This window comes from Cricetulus griseus, assembly GCF_003668045.3.
Source record: "Cricetulus griseus strain 17A/GY chromosome 1 unlocalized genomic scaffold, alternate assembly CriGri-PICRH-1.0 chr1_0, whole genome shotgun sequence".
Classification (NCBI taxonomy): Eukaryota; Metazoa; Chordata; class Mammalia; order Rodentia; family Cricetidae; genus Cricetulus; species Cricetulus griseus.
Window position 1 is genome coordinate 74,502,134 of NW_023276806.1, and position 15,960 is coordinate 74,518,093.

The following is a 15,960-nucleotide window of genomic DNA, read 5'->3' on the forward strand; positions in this document are numbered from 1 at the left end:
TGCTTCTAGACACCCTCACACCAGGGAAGCCTTGATTCCAAGTCCATGGCAAAGATAACACTAAATTCTTGATCAAAAAAATAATAAAATCTGAAAGCTTTCTATAGAAGACAGTAATAGAACTGAAGCAAAAATATTAACATACTTTCATTAAGAGGGGCTGAGGAAAAACAACCCTGTACAATAGAGGAACTTCTGGAGGCATCACCATCCCTAACTTTAAGCTCTATTACAGAGCTATAGTCCTGAAAATAGCTTGGTATTGGCACAAAAATAGACAGGTAGACCAATGGAATAGAGTTGAAAACCCTGATATTAACCCACACACCTAAGAACAACTGATTTTTGACAAACAATCCAAATTTATATGCTGGAACAAAGAGAACATCTTCAACAAATGGTGCTGGCATAACTGGATGCAAACATGTAGAAAACTACAGATAGATCCAAGCCTTTCGCCCTGCACAAAACTTAAGTCAAAAATAGATCAAAGACCTCAACATAAACCCAGCGACACTGAACCTACTAGAAGATAAAGTGGGAAATACCCTTGAATTAATCGGTACAGGAGACTGCTTCCTAAACATAATACCAGTAGCACAGACACCGAGATCAACAATTAATAAATGGGACCTCCTGAAACTGAGAAGCTTCTGTAAGGCAAAGGACATAGTCAGCAAGACAAAACGACAGCCCACACACTGGGAAAAGATATTCACCAGGCCCACATCTGACAGAGGGCTGATCTCCAAAATATACAAAGAACTCAAGAAGCTATTCTCCAAAACACCAAACAATCCAATTAAAAAATGGGGTACAGAACTAAATAGACAATTCTCAATAGAGGAATCTAAAATGGCTGAAAGACACATAAGAAAGTGTTCAACATCCTTAGCCATCAGGGAAATGCAAATCAAAACAACTCTGAGATACCATCTTACTCCTGTCAGAGTAGCTAAAATCAAAACACCAATGACAGTTTATGCTGGTGAGGATGCAGAGAAAGAGAAACACTCCTCTACTGCTGGTGGGAGTGCCAACTTGTACAGCCACTTTGGAAATTAGTATGGTGACTCCTCAAGAAAATGGGAATGAGTCTACCACAAGATCAAGCAATTACACTCCTAGGCATATACCCAAAAGAAGCACATTCATATAACAAGGACATCTGTTCAACCATGTTCATAGCAGCATTATTTGTAATAGCAGAAACTGGAAGCAGCCTAGATGCCCCTCAACTGAAGAATGGATAGAGAAAATGTGGTACATTTACACAATGGAGTACTACTCAGCAGAAAAAACAATGGAATCTTGAAATTTGCAGGAAAATGGATGGAACTCGAAGAAACCATTCTGATCGAGGTAACCCAATCACAAAAAGACAAACACGATATGTACTCACTCATATGTGGACCTGCTTTATGATACATAGTAGTGACCATGCTTTATCAGAGCTGTTTTTAATGATGCTGCTCAGATGATGGTTTCCTTCCAGATGATGACTGAGAAGCTAATTTAAAAAAAAAAAATGGTGCCAGGTACCACAAGAGTAACAGAACTGTGCTGCTTTTCTGGGATTTTGTTTTTTACTTTTTTTTTTTTTAAATGGAGAGTGCTGGATGGATGTCTCTACAATTTTGTTCAAATGACTGCAGAACCTGGAAAAGCTATTGCTGCTATTGATGCATAACATACTGCCATTATTGGTCCTTTTATATAAATATAAATATACATATACATATATAATTTGAATTTTTGGAAACTTTAGCTGTGCTGTCAACTTTTGAAAAAATTATCTCAGTTTACCGTGTTGAGTTGGCATTGTACAAAAATTAACAGCCATATTGGTCTAGAAATGTTGAACTTAATTTTTTTTCCATTTGTACAGAGGTAATGCACTTTATTAAATATGTAAGGTCTTAAAAAAAAAGAAGGTATTTTGAGAGCCCATCCCTTGTGAAGGGTTGCTCTCTTGACCTGGACACAAGGGGTAGGGCCTAGGCCTGGCCCAGGACGATGTGGTAGACTTTGGGGAGCCCCTTTTGAGGGCCTTACCCTGCCTGGGGAGTGGAGGGGGGATGGCTAGGGGCAGGTGGGATGTTGGGGGGAGGGGAGGGAGAGGGAGAAGGGATTGGCATCTGAAGCAAGCTTGTTCCTAATTTGAACTAATAAAATAAAATAAAAATGTAAAAAAAAAAGAAAAAGAAAAAGAAAGAGAAAAAAAAGAGGGGCTGAGGAAATACTCCTAGAGTTGAGAGCTGGACACATGATTTAGTGGAAAGCTGGAGGCATGGTTTAGTGATAGAATGCTTGCCTAACATGAGCAGGTTCAAACCCCACCACTTTGGCATTCATAGAGGAGTGGGGCAGTGGACAAAGAAAGAGAGGCTGGCAAGAGAATCCTAGGAAAAGAAGCTAGTCAGAACATCCTAGTGAGGCAGAGGCTCTGGAAAGCAGCAATAGCCATGGTGGATGGAAATGCCAAGTTTCTGCACTAGCCAGACCAAGGGATAATAGTGTGGGAACTATGAAGAGGGGACTACCTTTGGTGCTAGGTTTCTACTAACCTTCTCCAAAATGTCATCTCTCTCTCTCCCCCCAGTCACTCCTGGGAGTGCACAGAATGTCAGCTGTCCCCTTGGTTCCTTCCCCTGTGGGAACACCACCAAGTGCTTGCCTCAGGTGCTTCACTGCAATGGTGTGGACGACTGTGGGAACCAAGCTGATGAGAAAAACTGTGGTGAGTGAAGAGCCGAGTCTCAGCCAGCCAGGCCTGGCCACTACCACCAGAAAGAGAATTGAATGCAGAGTCCCTGTTGACAGTTGATTTGCTTCAATATACTTTGTGAAAGGACCAGAATTGGCACAAGACCAAGTTCTCAGCACAAAGGAGATGTATTTGCCCCAGAGGGACAGAGGACAGGGAATAAGCGACAAAGTCAGGAGATAGAGGATGAGAGAGAAGGGAAAAGGAGAGAGGAAAAGGGGGCCTCAGGAAGAGGAAGTGCCAAATAAGGGACTGGCTGGCTTTAGGAATGCAATGTAATTGCAATGTAATGCAATGTAATGCAATGTAATGCAATGTAATGCAATGTTCAGCAAGGCAGAGGGAATGAGGGAAAAGAGCAAGGCCTGCCAGAGCCATGTTTGCTGTCCTTGGGCCTGCTAGAACCCAATGTCTGTTCTAACTCTAATTCTGTTAATACAGTGATGAACTGTCACATCTATCCCCCACCGTTCTAAAGGTGATAGTGTTACCCTGAGTATTTCACAGAAGTAACTATTCTGCACATTCAAGTTGCTTTAAGCCAAGAAACCTGCAGAGCTCATGGGGTCAAAATTGAGACTAGGGTCTCTGGAAACCAAACCTAGGAAGCGCATTATGCAAGCTTTTAAGAACACTCTAAAAACTTCTGTGTGCCTCAGTTTCCCCATTTCGTTGAAGGGTTTAACGATTGCACCTACACTGTGAGGCTTTGGGAAGATTGGAGGTAAAGGATCAGAAGAGTGCCAGGCAGAGGACCGGGACTCATTAGCAGTAGAGACTGTTGTTTTCCTTAATACAGCTAGGGAGGAACGTGACAATTCCTAAAATTGAAAATAGGTCAGTGAGGTTTTCTTGTCCCATCAACAACCTGCCCTACTGCCTTACTAGGCCAGTGAGTGTGGCTGTTAGCCAAATCAAATATTTAGGAAGATAGCTTGCAGTTGATACTTTTGTTCAACTTCCTGAAACTTTAAAGTACAAATGTATCAAAACAACTTGAGTGCCCTGAAGCGGGCTCACTGCAAAACGAATCTATTCTTCAATATGCAAGTTAATAGTATTCTCACTTGTGAGAAAACATGACACTATTTTTGGAAGTTGGAAGCGTACCTACAATGCTAACACTGGATGCACTGTGTGAATGATAAGCCTTCGGGAGGCCTTGCTGCCCGATTCTGAGCATTCCAGTTTTACAAAGCACCACGCTAACAAATTAAACTTCCTTTACAAATAGAACTGGCGGGAGACAAAGCTTAAAAACCTCCAATCTGTGTAAACTTCATCAGCTTATGTCATAGAACTAATGTTTGAGCCTCGAGAAATAGGCCATTTCTTGCAAATGAATCTTATAATCACAAACAAACCTAAGTCATCTTCCTGAATGGGTATAAAGTCACTATTTTCATCCGACTCCTTGCATGTGGGAATCCCAATAGCCAAGAACTGCAAAGAGCTAACAACAGTTCTCAGTTTCACTCCCTAAGCCTCCTCTGTCTAGTGTCTCACCTGGGCTAAGGTGCCAAATAAAAGCTGCAATTTCTCTTACATGGTGACAATTATAATCTGTTTGATTACTATGCCAAGTGGACAGAACAAAAGCTGGATTTAGGCAAGCAGTCAGCCACTGAGCCACACCCTCCAGCTTCGGGCTTTTATAGTTTGGTTTGGTTTGGTTTTGCTTTGCTTTGCTTTGGTGTTTTGTTTTGTTTAATACCTTTCCCTAGTTGTATTTTCACAACTTCTCAGTTTGGAAGACTCTCTCTACATAGGTAAGTACATCAAATGTAGTCTCTCAAACTGGTGAGTGAAAACCACACTTAATTTTGGGTGAGCAGTCAGCAGACATTTCAAAGAATAGCAGTTGTTAAAATAACCAAATATCACACTGTTCTTAAAAATTAAAATGTAGCTGGGATCTGCAGGCTGCCAGTCCTTCCCTCTGCTCTTTATCTGGACACAGTCCTAGGTGGTGTCCCATCAAGTAGAATGGTTCCAGGAAGCAGAAGCCTGGTAGCTGTCTCCAATTCACCAGTAAAATCAGGTCTTCAGCATAAAAGAAACTCTAGGTTTAGTGGTAATATTAAAGAGACCATATTAAAGAATAAAAACAATAATAAATATCAGTCCTTGTGGTGATAATCTTTAGTCAGGCGCTTTCCTCAAGACTCCCCAGTCAACAACTTGAACAAAGACAATAAGGCATTAAATATAGCTGGCTCAGCCTCCAAGATTCTACTTCAATGCTGCCATGGAGGGTAGAAAATGACCCTTGTTCTCTATTTTATAAAATGGGATAGAAGAGCTCGTATGGCCACAGGCAGATAAAAGGATTCAAAGAAGGCTGGAGACATAGTTTATCAGTCAAAAGCACTTGCTTGCAGAGGTTCCAAGTTCAGTTCCCCGCACCCATGGCAGGTGCCTCAGAACCATCTCTAACTCGAGCTCCAGAGGATGTGACTCCTTCCAAGGGCAACACACACACACACACACACACACACACACACACACACACACACGGGGGGGGGGGTGCAGAATCTTTTTAAAATGATTAAATGAGATGCTACATGGGTAGTGTTTAGCAGAAGAGAGATATGATGCATTTGTGCTCCTCCCACCAACAAGTTCATGCATGAGAATCCTACCCTCTATCATGTTGAAATGTTAACTCTGATCAAACCTCTAAGACGTCCAAGTACAGGCTGCTGCTGTCTTTCCAGTCCAGTGTAAACTGGAACACTCAGGAAGGACATAAGAATTTCATCACCATCTGTAGAATCAGGTGATTAAAAACTAGAAGCTCAAGTTATTTTTGCTTCCCATTGTTCTAATTCCCCTAGCCAGCTGTGGTTTTTTATTTCTTCCCTTTCTGGTATCTGGATAATTTATGCTCCCAAGGCTGCTCACTTTTAAGACATCCATATTTAAATTCTTGCCAATGCTAATTAAATTAAACCAGAAATTTGGTCCTTTCAGAATGTATAAACTCCATGAATAGTTGATGAAGCAGTATTAGATACATTTCCAACTATGTAAAAATAAAATGTTTTAGCCTATATAAATGAGATGAATCCATGATCACTTTCAATTAAAAGTATATTTCAAATCAAATGTCCTTTTTTTAGTGGAAGAGGACATTTTCCAATAATCAGAGAAAAATTCAAGGTAAAACTTAACTCAAGATTCCAGCATTCAGGAGGCAGAGGCAGCAAGATCTTTGCCAGTTGGAGAATAGTATGGCCTATAATTATGATGACTAATATTATCAACTTGACAGGATTTAAGTTGATTTAATCATCTAGGAGAAAAACCTCTGGGACCATCTGTGAGGGGATTTCTAGATAGGGTTAAGTGAGGTGAGATCACACACCCTGTAATGCATCCTTCCATGCCTGAGGCTCCAGCTACATGAGGAAGAAGTGAGCTGTGGGCAAGCACTGATCTCTCTCTTTCCTGAATATTATTACAATATGACCAGCTGCCTCAGACTCTTGCTGCCAAGTCCTGCCCCACCAAGTTGGATTGTACCCTCAAGTTGTGAGCCAAAAGAAACACTTTCTTCTTGAAATCCCCTTTGTTAGATATTTTGCCATAGCAATGAACATTATAGGTAGCTGACACAGGAGCTAGAGAGATGGCTTAGCAATTAAGAGCACTTGCTGCTCTTCCAGAGGACTGGAATTTGATCCTAGTGCCTGCATCAGGTGGCTGCAATGCCTGTAACTTCAACTTCAGGAAAGTTGTCCAACTCCCCCTGGACACAGACAGACAGACAGACAGACAGACAGACAGACAGACACACACACACACACACACACACACACACACACACACACACACACACACACACACACACACACACAATCATTTTTTACGGAGCCAATACAGAAAACAGGTGCCAGGAAGTTGAATCTTTGCTGTGATAAACATGACCACATGGTTTATAGACTTTTAAAACTGGTTTGTTGGAGGAATGTGGAACAGTTTTCAGGTACAGGATAAGGAAGTTCTAAAACACTGTGAGAAGAGGTTAATAGGCCAGTCTAATGGGAATTTGGGAGACCAGAATGCCAAGGGAAAGAAAAACAGGAGTCCCAGCTCCTGAGGTTTCAGGAAGAACTAGGCTAGAAGTCATTTTTGGAAAAGATTCCAGCTTCATTCTGCCTGTGTCCTGATCTTAACTCTGATCAAGTTTCTAAGTTGTCCAGGTATGTACTGCTGCTGTCTGTCCATGCCAAAGTTGTCTGGAACACTCAGGACGGACAGCAGAATTTCATCACCATCTGTAGAGTCAAGTGATAAGAAGTAGGAGTGCAGCTAAATTCCAAAGTGATGGACATCTTTGTAAAGCGATGGAAATTCCAAAGCAGCAGAGCATTCAGGCAACCGATCACTGTCTTACCCAGATCTACACTAAAAGAGAGAAAAAAGATAGGGAAACTCTGAATCCAGCAAGGAAAGGAGTTTGGGGTTGTGGACAAAGATTGTGTAGCAAAATTGGCTGTAGTATGTAAGATTAGCCCCATAAAAGATTAAACATCATGTTCTGCAATGGGACAATAGAAAAGATGCCCTAAGCAAGAACCTACTCCATGAAGCCTCCAACTTGTAAATCACAAATTAATTTGGAAGGGGGAGTCTAAACTAAGAATACTTAGGTTCCTTGTTCAAAAATATTCACTAAAGAGATACCCAAGGGTCAGCAGAAACAGCAGTGACTGCAACTATGGTCCAAGAGAACTAGACCATACCTGGAGCTGACAGCAAAATGTAGTAGCAGCATCTACGTGGTACTGATTTTATAGGCATGAAAGATGCAATAGTGAGGGAATTGTGTAGACTTACAGCAAGGTCCTTAAGAGCGGGTCAAGCATCTTACACATGCTAGGGCTGGAGTTCCCGTAAGGAGATTCTGAAGTGATTGCATGAAGCTAGAAAAGGTAGAGCCTACGCTGCAATGGAAACTCCAGGATGTTGAGAATGCCAGGACCATGGGATGTTCACTAAAGTGAGCTGCAGACAGAGAGTAGTGGCAGCCCAAGAAAGAGTATACATGCTGCAGGTGGCAAAGCTGGAGACGCAGGGCTAGCAAACCCCTTTGGAGCCTAGATGATTGTGTCAAAAGTCCCAGTGGCCAAACAGTGAACTGCAGGACTGGATGATTTCCCTCCTGGGCTTTGGTCTGTTTTAGTTTGCTCTTGCCTTGCTCTGCCCCCTTCTTCCCTGTTGGAATTGGAATGATTAGTCTGTGCTGTTGTATATTAGAAGTACATGGGACACACACACATACACACACGCTCGCGTGCACACACACGCACCAAGCTCACAGTTAAGAAATTGTCTTGTGTCTCAGATGAGACTTGGGTTTTGGACTTTAAACAGTGTTGAAACTGTTAAAGACCATGGGCAACTTTTGTAATTGGACTAAATGCATTTTTTCATTATTAGATAGTCATGAGTCTATGCGTACAACAAAATGGAAGGTGTGGCTTCAGAGTGATACATTTGTGTGTCAGGCTTACAAGAGATAGACTCAAAATAATGATTAACATTGGTTATGAACTTGAATAGAATTACCAAAGAGGAAAGTTTCTAGGTAGATATGTGAGGTAGTTTCCACATTGAGCTCACTGAAGTAGAAAGATCCCCCATTAACTGTGGATACCAGTCCAGGGGCTGCGATCCCAAACTTAATGAAGAGGAGAAAGCGAGCTGAGCGCCAGCACTCATCTTCATCTGCTTTCTGACTATAGATGTAGGTTAACCAGATGTCTTAAGCTTCCGTCATGCCTTCCATGCCATGATGAATTATACCCTTTGAACTGTGAGACAAAATAAACCCTGACTTCTTTAAGCTATTTGTTATAGTATTTCATCCAAACAATAAGAAAAGTAACTAAAACAATAACCAAGTATGAGGAATAAAATACCTAATACAAAACCATTAAAACATGCTAAACCATTGAATGTTTCCATGGGCATAATTCAAGAAAAATACATTTAGAATCTTTTGGGTGAATTTATGGGAATCCCATCATTTCTAAACATTTAAGTAATGTAGAGATTACACATGTAATTTTCTTAGATAGAAAAGCATATTTCTCCAAGTTCCAGTACTTAATATAGTTCTCATATAATTTCTGTATTTTTACCGTGTGTCACTGATGCAGTTTTTAATCTCTCCTGAGACTTTTCACAAACACAGTCTAAGTACAAACCAAAACAACAATCTGAAGTCATCAGAGTGGGAATTTGGTGTGGCAGTTACAAAGCAGAGAAAGAGAAACTTTTCTTTTTTGAGATAGAACAACCAGACACTTGGAGAGTGTGACTGCCTAAACACTGAGGGAATCCAATTACAAAATGTTGACAGTTCTCATTTAGAAATCACGTATGTTCATTTCAAACTGAGTGCCAACTCAGTAGTAAAAGTGTAAAGTCAAATTATCATCAAATTCTTGGGTGAGTGCTGGGATTAGAACCCAGTGGTAGAGCTTTTGCCTAGCACATGCACCCTGGGATTGATTACCTTACATGGACCTATCAGATGGATTCACTACAACTAGATTTTCACTTGAAAAGGTTCTGCATTTCCAACATTTCTTCATGTTTTATGAGTAGAGCCAATACAAGAGTGCCCACCTCTCACTTCAACTATACCACCTCATTTGAAGACAGGCTGCATTTACTATGGAGACCAAATTCTCTATAGACCAAATCATCATGCCTGTCCTTGCTAGACTTGCTCTTTGAACATCTCTCGCCTCCTCTACACCTCTGTAGTGGCATGCACAGAAAAGGAATGAAGACATTTTGGTCTGTTTCCACATTAGCATTTCTGTAAGCCACAGAAAAAAATGGCATGAAATCTCTTTTAGTGCATTTGGAATGATGTATAGTAGTGAGAAAATGTCCAGCAAAGTTTTCTGTCCTCTTAGGACCTAAGAATGTGACCTTATTCAGAAGCAAAGTGTCAGCAAAGATAACAAAGACAAAGATGCTCAGACAGAATCATTAATATAGACCCCAAAGCCAACATCAATGTCCTTTCAAGGAAGAGAAAATGGCTGCAGAGATGGAGTAGCCCTTGGCAGATAGAGGCAAAGGCTAGACTTTTACAGGCACACCAAAAGTAAGCAAGAGCCCAAAGAGGCAGAGAAGATCTTCTAGAGCCTGACGAGATCATGCAACCCTGCTGACACTTTGAGTTTAGATTCTGGCTTTTGAAACCATGAAAGAATACATTTCTATCATTTCAGGCCACCAGATTGCACTAACTTGTTACAACAGTCAAGGCAAAGTACAAGAAACAGAAAAAGGTAGACCCTCTGTAGACCTGAGCCCTAGTCCAGAAGAAAGTCATCTGGACTTGGGTGCACTCTAGACAGCATTTCCAATGAGGAATCCTAATCCTTACTTCACCAAGCATAAACTCTCATCTCAGATAGTTTCCAACACTTGAAAAACATTTTTTTCTGGATACTCTGTGTTCTTTTATGTGATGGCCAGTTATACATAGTCACAAGGGAGGAACAGAAGAAGAATAGAGAAGATGACTCACAGGGACAGGAGGGAGAGCTCCCCATACCCAGAAAAACATCAAGGTGTTTAGCTATTTAGAGGAAGGGGAAGACTTTGACCAGAGTCCTTGGTGTAAGTTCAATATGAAAGGAAAACCAAATTGAACAGGCTAAGGTTGAATAACTTTAATGGACTCCGCACTGTAGGCGGGGTCATTGGCTGCCTCTCCTCTCTCTATAACTGGGCTTGGATGTCTCAGGCAGAGGAAGTTGTCTCCTGGTTCAATGGCCAAATAGATGAGCTCCTTTGGCTCCAGACTGATAGTTTCACATGCAAATGGACTAAATGCATTTTTCATTATTAGATGGTCATGAGCCTTTCTCCCATCTGTGTTCTTTGTTCCCTCTGAGAACTGTCTGGAATCTGGATAGCCAGCCAAGCCAGAAAGCCAGAAAGGTTAGTAGCAGAACATTACTGAGCACATGCACACAAAAATTAATATGGAGTACATGAGGTCTTTTTGAACTCAGTTGTACTATCACTCACCTCCCCTGTCTCCCCCCACACACACACACACACACACACATCCATACACACAGAAGTGAAACAACAAGTTATCGGTAAACAGAAGCCAGCTTTGCCAGCAGTGAAAACTGCACTGTGCTTCCTGGGGAAGCCCCTGAAAAGATAAGGACTACTGCTTATGGAATTTATGTCGCAGATGTGTGTTCAATTTCTGTCCCTGTAACCGATTCCTAAGAAAATTGATTAAGAAAGCACAAAGACGAGGGGTTCATTTTTGGCTCACATATCAGTTGGGGCCATTCCAGCCCATGGGGTCCAGTCCATAATTGATGGGCCTTGTCATGGCAGAGGCACATGGCAGAGTAAAACCATTACTTCATGTCCATGAAGGAAAACAAAAATAAGAAGGAATGACTATTCTCTTCCAGGCAACATGTCCGAGGATCTGTAGACATCCAACTAGGCTCCACCATATAAAAATCCCATTAGCATCACTCTTAGGACCAAGCCTTTAAAACATGGACCTTTTGGGGATAGTCAACACTCAGACCTCAACAAGACCTTTCCAAATTTTACCTTAACTGCTTCTCCTTTGCCCTTCCCTCTAGACATCAATTGTTAATGCTGTATTTTATTTGGAAATACTCATAGGCTCTAGAGAGACCATTTTTGAATAGTTTTCTTCTGTTTTTCTGACCTTCTTGGCAGTTTTTGGTTTTATCTAATAAGAGTTGTAACTAGACTAACTTGTATGATTGAGTATTTATGTGTGCAGACACAATAAAAATCCTTCATATGCATTCTTTCATTTCATCCTCACCGAAAACAGGTATGTTGTAATATATTCATTCCATAAATGATGAAAATGGAAATGCAAAATGACCACTTAAATCTCCTGATAGCATGATTTAGTCAGAATCCCATCCTAGCTGGCTTGTGTGTTAACTTCTCATTGCCTTAACAATTTAGGTAACCAACCTGTTAAGAGAAAGTTATTGATTTTGGTTCACAGCTTAGGAGATACCAGTTCATGATCAGTTTACCCCCATTGCTTTAGCCTATAGCAAGGTAGCTTGTCATGATAGGAGCATATTTTCAGAAAACTGCTCATGGTCAAATGTCAGAGGGACTAGGGTCCCCTTCAAGGACAATTCTAAGTGGCCTAAAGTTTCCACTTGGTCCCAGTTCTCAAGAATTCCATCACCTCCCAGTAATGGCATGGTCTAAGGACCAAGACTTTATAAGCACATGGACTTTTGATGGACACTTACCCAAACACAGAAGCTTCCTACATTCTGTTTTTGCTTGGGTGGAAGAACACTACCCATGCTCTTAATCGTTATGTGATTTTGCATTCAAACAAATCTCTCGTTCATAAAATTTAAGTCAGATGGAGCCTTCTTTTACATCATATTTAAAACATGTAGAAGATTTTTAAAGGCAAGTATTTTTAATTTTTTTCTTAAAAAGTAGTGTATGAGAAATTAGAGATACCTCCAAATTTAAAATGGCAAGAGTGATGATAAGAATAAGAGCTGATGTTTTTTACCATAGTTACCAAATATAAGATACTATTTATTCTAAGTGTGCATTTTGCCTCATTTATTCCCCCTGGCAGTCTTTGAGAAAGGAACTGTTTTATTATTTTAAAGTAGGGAAGTTACAACCCCGAACTACGCACCAACTAGGAATGTCATCTCACATTCCCAAATGAGTAACAGTCTTTATTCATGCAAATCTTTCTCTGTGGCTAAAGGTTGTTTCTATTACAAGCTTCCATCTTTCCAAGAGAGAAAATCCAGTTAAAAGTCTCATCTATTTCCTTTCTACTGGGATTGCAGCTGAGCTCATGTATCTCTGTGGTGACAGGACACTACATGGCGCCCACAGGGACAGAGGTCTGGCTAGCTGTCATCTTGTGAAACAGCAGAATCCCCTGAGATACATATGAATCAATTTGGTCTTCTGCCATAAACACCTCTGAATAGTCACCAGCCTGTCACAGACACCTCCACACTCAGTCTCTTCTGCCTACATCCTTAGCCCTCCAGGGATCAAGGGAAACATTTTATGTTCCTGAGCTAGCTGTACCCCTAGAGAACCTTTGTGGAGATAATCAGCTATCTCAGCCGCTGTAGTCACTTCCACTCTGCTGCTCCATTGTCAAGCCAGGTTCCGCAACAATTGCCTCATGACCCCAGGCTACCCTGCTCCAGAATTCCATGTGGGAAATATGTTCCATAATTAACCTAGAAATGAAGGACACTGCAGCTATCATCTTTTGGCCTAAGTCTTTTGTCTCTTTTTGACCAGAAAAGCCCAATGCTTCTCTTTAATGTGCTTGAAAACTTCTTGTCAAATGCCAGTCTTAAGCATTAGAACATAAAATTTCAGGAATTTAATTCCTCTGTGAACCTTTGAACTTCTGTGTCATCCTTTTCAGATGATACAGGTGTGAAAGTCCTGCTGCCTAAAGCAGGGTTGCAAAGAATTTAAGAAAAGAAAAACTGTTAACACCCCAGAGAGTTTTTCTGGCACTGGCTTGGCATTTACTAATCTATGAGAACTAGATAAGCAGTGCCTATTTTGGGGTGTGATGGTGATGATATATATTTTTAATGGGATTAGAAAACTGAGGTATATTCAGGGATTCTTTTAATGTTAATTTGTCCTGCATTTAAATTTCAGAAACAGTAAATATTCCATAGATTCTTAAGTAAGATTCCTGTGCTGCTCTCAGGAGGACGACTATACCAAGCAGTGTGATACAGGAGTCAGTTCCCATTTCAGAGTACTCTACTACAGTTGCTGGTTTGTCTTTTTTTTAAGTTAAAAGGAGGGGGGTGACATGGGTCATGATTCTTGTATTAGTGTGCAGGCATGCTTTGGGTCCTTGTATCTTTGGGGGAACTGAGAATTGACAATAGAGTCTAACATAAGAGAGCACTGTCACTGAGCCATGAACCAGCCTTTTCACCTTTATCTTCAGACATGACCCCACCAAGTTTCCCAGACTTTCCATAAACGCATTCTGCAGCCTATGCAGGCCTTAAACTTTGTGTCCTCTGACTTGACCTCCCACGTAGTTGGAATTTTAGGCCTACACCACCATGTCTATCTTATAATCATGTGTTTGGTGTTCTAAACTAATTGGTTTTATATTTAGTAGTCTCAAAAATATAAGTAGCAGAACTCTTGGCTCTTCTAAAATTACCAGCCTGATTTTCACTTCCAATATGTTTGTGGTTATCCAACAATGTTCAGGGTCAGGCACAGTGGCACCCGGCTATTGTCTCAGATACTAAAAGACCAAGGTAAGAGGATAGCTTGAACCCAGGCATTTAAGACCAGTGTAGACAACAGAATGAGGCGCATATATATATATATATATATATATATATATATATATAAATATATATTTATATATGAAAATATCTAAAAGTAATAAATGACTCATGTTTGGGTTATCTCTGTGATTTTCTTCCCAGAATACATCTCTACTAGATAAGGAGTGAGGGGCAGTATTTCTTTTCTGTGGCCTTAGTTTTCATTAAAAGATGCTTATGATAATGGCACACTCCTTGTCTTCTTCAAATAGTTGCCTCCAGTGGCACTAAGACCACAGACAGAGGCATGTACATCCCATACAGCAAACTATTATTGCTCTTAAAATTCAGAGATAACAATAAAATTCAATGGAGATACAGCTATTTGGACAAACTGCCAAACTCAGCCACACTGCATTCCCAGGCTCACACTAGCAGTTCAAGGCATCTCTCTTTTCAAGGATAATCCCTTTACAAGTAAAAGATGCTCTGCTCTTTTCCAAGAAGGAGTGCTGAAAGTTGAATGACTATGTGAGCACCAAAAATGCTCTGGTTTAGGCCCCCTGAAAATGGGTGTCAATTAGGAGGCCTGAGTCTATGGAGCCTCTGATAGTGGAGCAATATTTATCCTTAGTGTACAAATGGACTTTGAGAGCCCATTGCCCATAGAGGGATACTCCCTTAGCCTAGACACGGGCGGGGAGGGCCTAGGTCCTGCTCCAAATGATTTGACAGACTTTGATGATCCCCCATGAAAGGCCTCACCCTCCATGGGGAGCAGAAAGGGGATGGGATGGGGGCTGGTGGGGGGGGCATGGGAGGATTGGAGGGAGAGGGAACTGGGATCGATATGTAAAATAAGATTGTTTCTAATTTAAATTTAAAAATCTAGGGAAAAAAAAAAGAATGCTCTGGTTTGCATATGTCCAGACCTTACCAATGAACTCCTACTTGTTCATCAATCAATAGGATGTATGCTTTCTGTCAGATGTGCTCCTTCATCCTAATGCATTGTAAACTATCATCAGATGCACTCCTTCATCTTAATGAAGGAGCAGACAATTTAACATGGGAGAGCATCACACCCTGCTTTGTTCTAGGTTCCTCTCTAATGGGAATATAAGTCCTTCAAGTTTTGATTATTCAAAATCAAGAGCTGAGTATTTCACAGTGGTAAAGCACTAACCATGTACTCAAGGCTCAGGGTTTCAGCCTCAGCACCTCTAAAGAGAAATCCAAATAACTGGGAACTCAGAAGCAACCTCTGAATTCTAGGGGAGGCTTCTGAAATATAGGGGTCCATGTACAGCTAAGCCCTACCCCCAGGCTGCTGAATCCCAGAAACAAGCAGAAATCTAAGAGGGAGAGCCCAGAAATCTCCATGGTTTTAAACAGAAAGCAAAACCCAAGTGAATACTAAATCCTGTTGATGTTTTGAAATTCCTTCCTTCCAGTGCAGCCAATTTTAACACTCCTCCATAGACCTAGAATGTGGTATTTCAGTATCAGCAGTCATGCAATCCGAAGACCAGGAATCTGCCTTCCGCTCAAGTTCTCGGGTGGTGCTGTTGTTGCACACACAGGGCAAATGTGTCGCGCAATGTGGAAATAAACACTCTACAAAGCATATTAACATAGTGAAATATGATAATGACTTCATACAAAGATGTTTCTCACTTCATTGTACTAGCATATATTAATGCCAAGTGGGGTTATACTTTCCAATCACATCTTAGTACAGAATTCTCACAAAGAACCCTGGCAGAGTAGCTAAGAAAGGCTTGGTATATCTCTGTAAGTTAACACACCCAAGGAACTTGTACC

At 41.0% G+C, this 15,960-nt stretch overlaps 1 protein-coding gene across 6 annotated transcripts in view; it reads left to right on the top strand.

The window, feature by feature from the left end:
- The window catches only part of Rxfp1 (relaxin family peptide receptor 1), a 119,575-nt gene that overhangs the window by 42,745 nt on the left and 60,870 nt on the right, over positions 1 to 15,960 (top strand). For 3 of the 6 annotated variants that reach the window (XM_027392910.2, XM_027392909.2, XM_027392908.2), the window contains exon 2: positions 2,603 to 2,740. The exons of 2 other annotated variants lie outside the window; for them this stretch is intronic. In XM_027392910.2, coding sequence (XP_027248711.1) covers positions 2,603 to 2,740 — 138 coding nt within the window. Of the gene's footprint in view, positions 1 to 2,602; positions 2,741 to 15,960 lie in introns of those variants that run through there. One more of the 6 variants, XM_035451611.1, reaches the window with a different exon arrangement.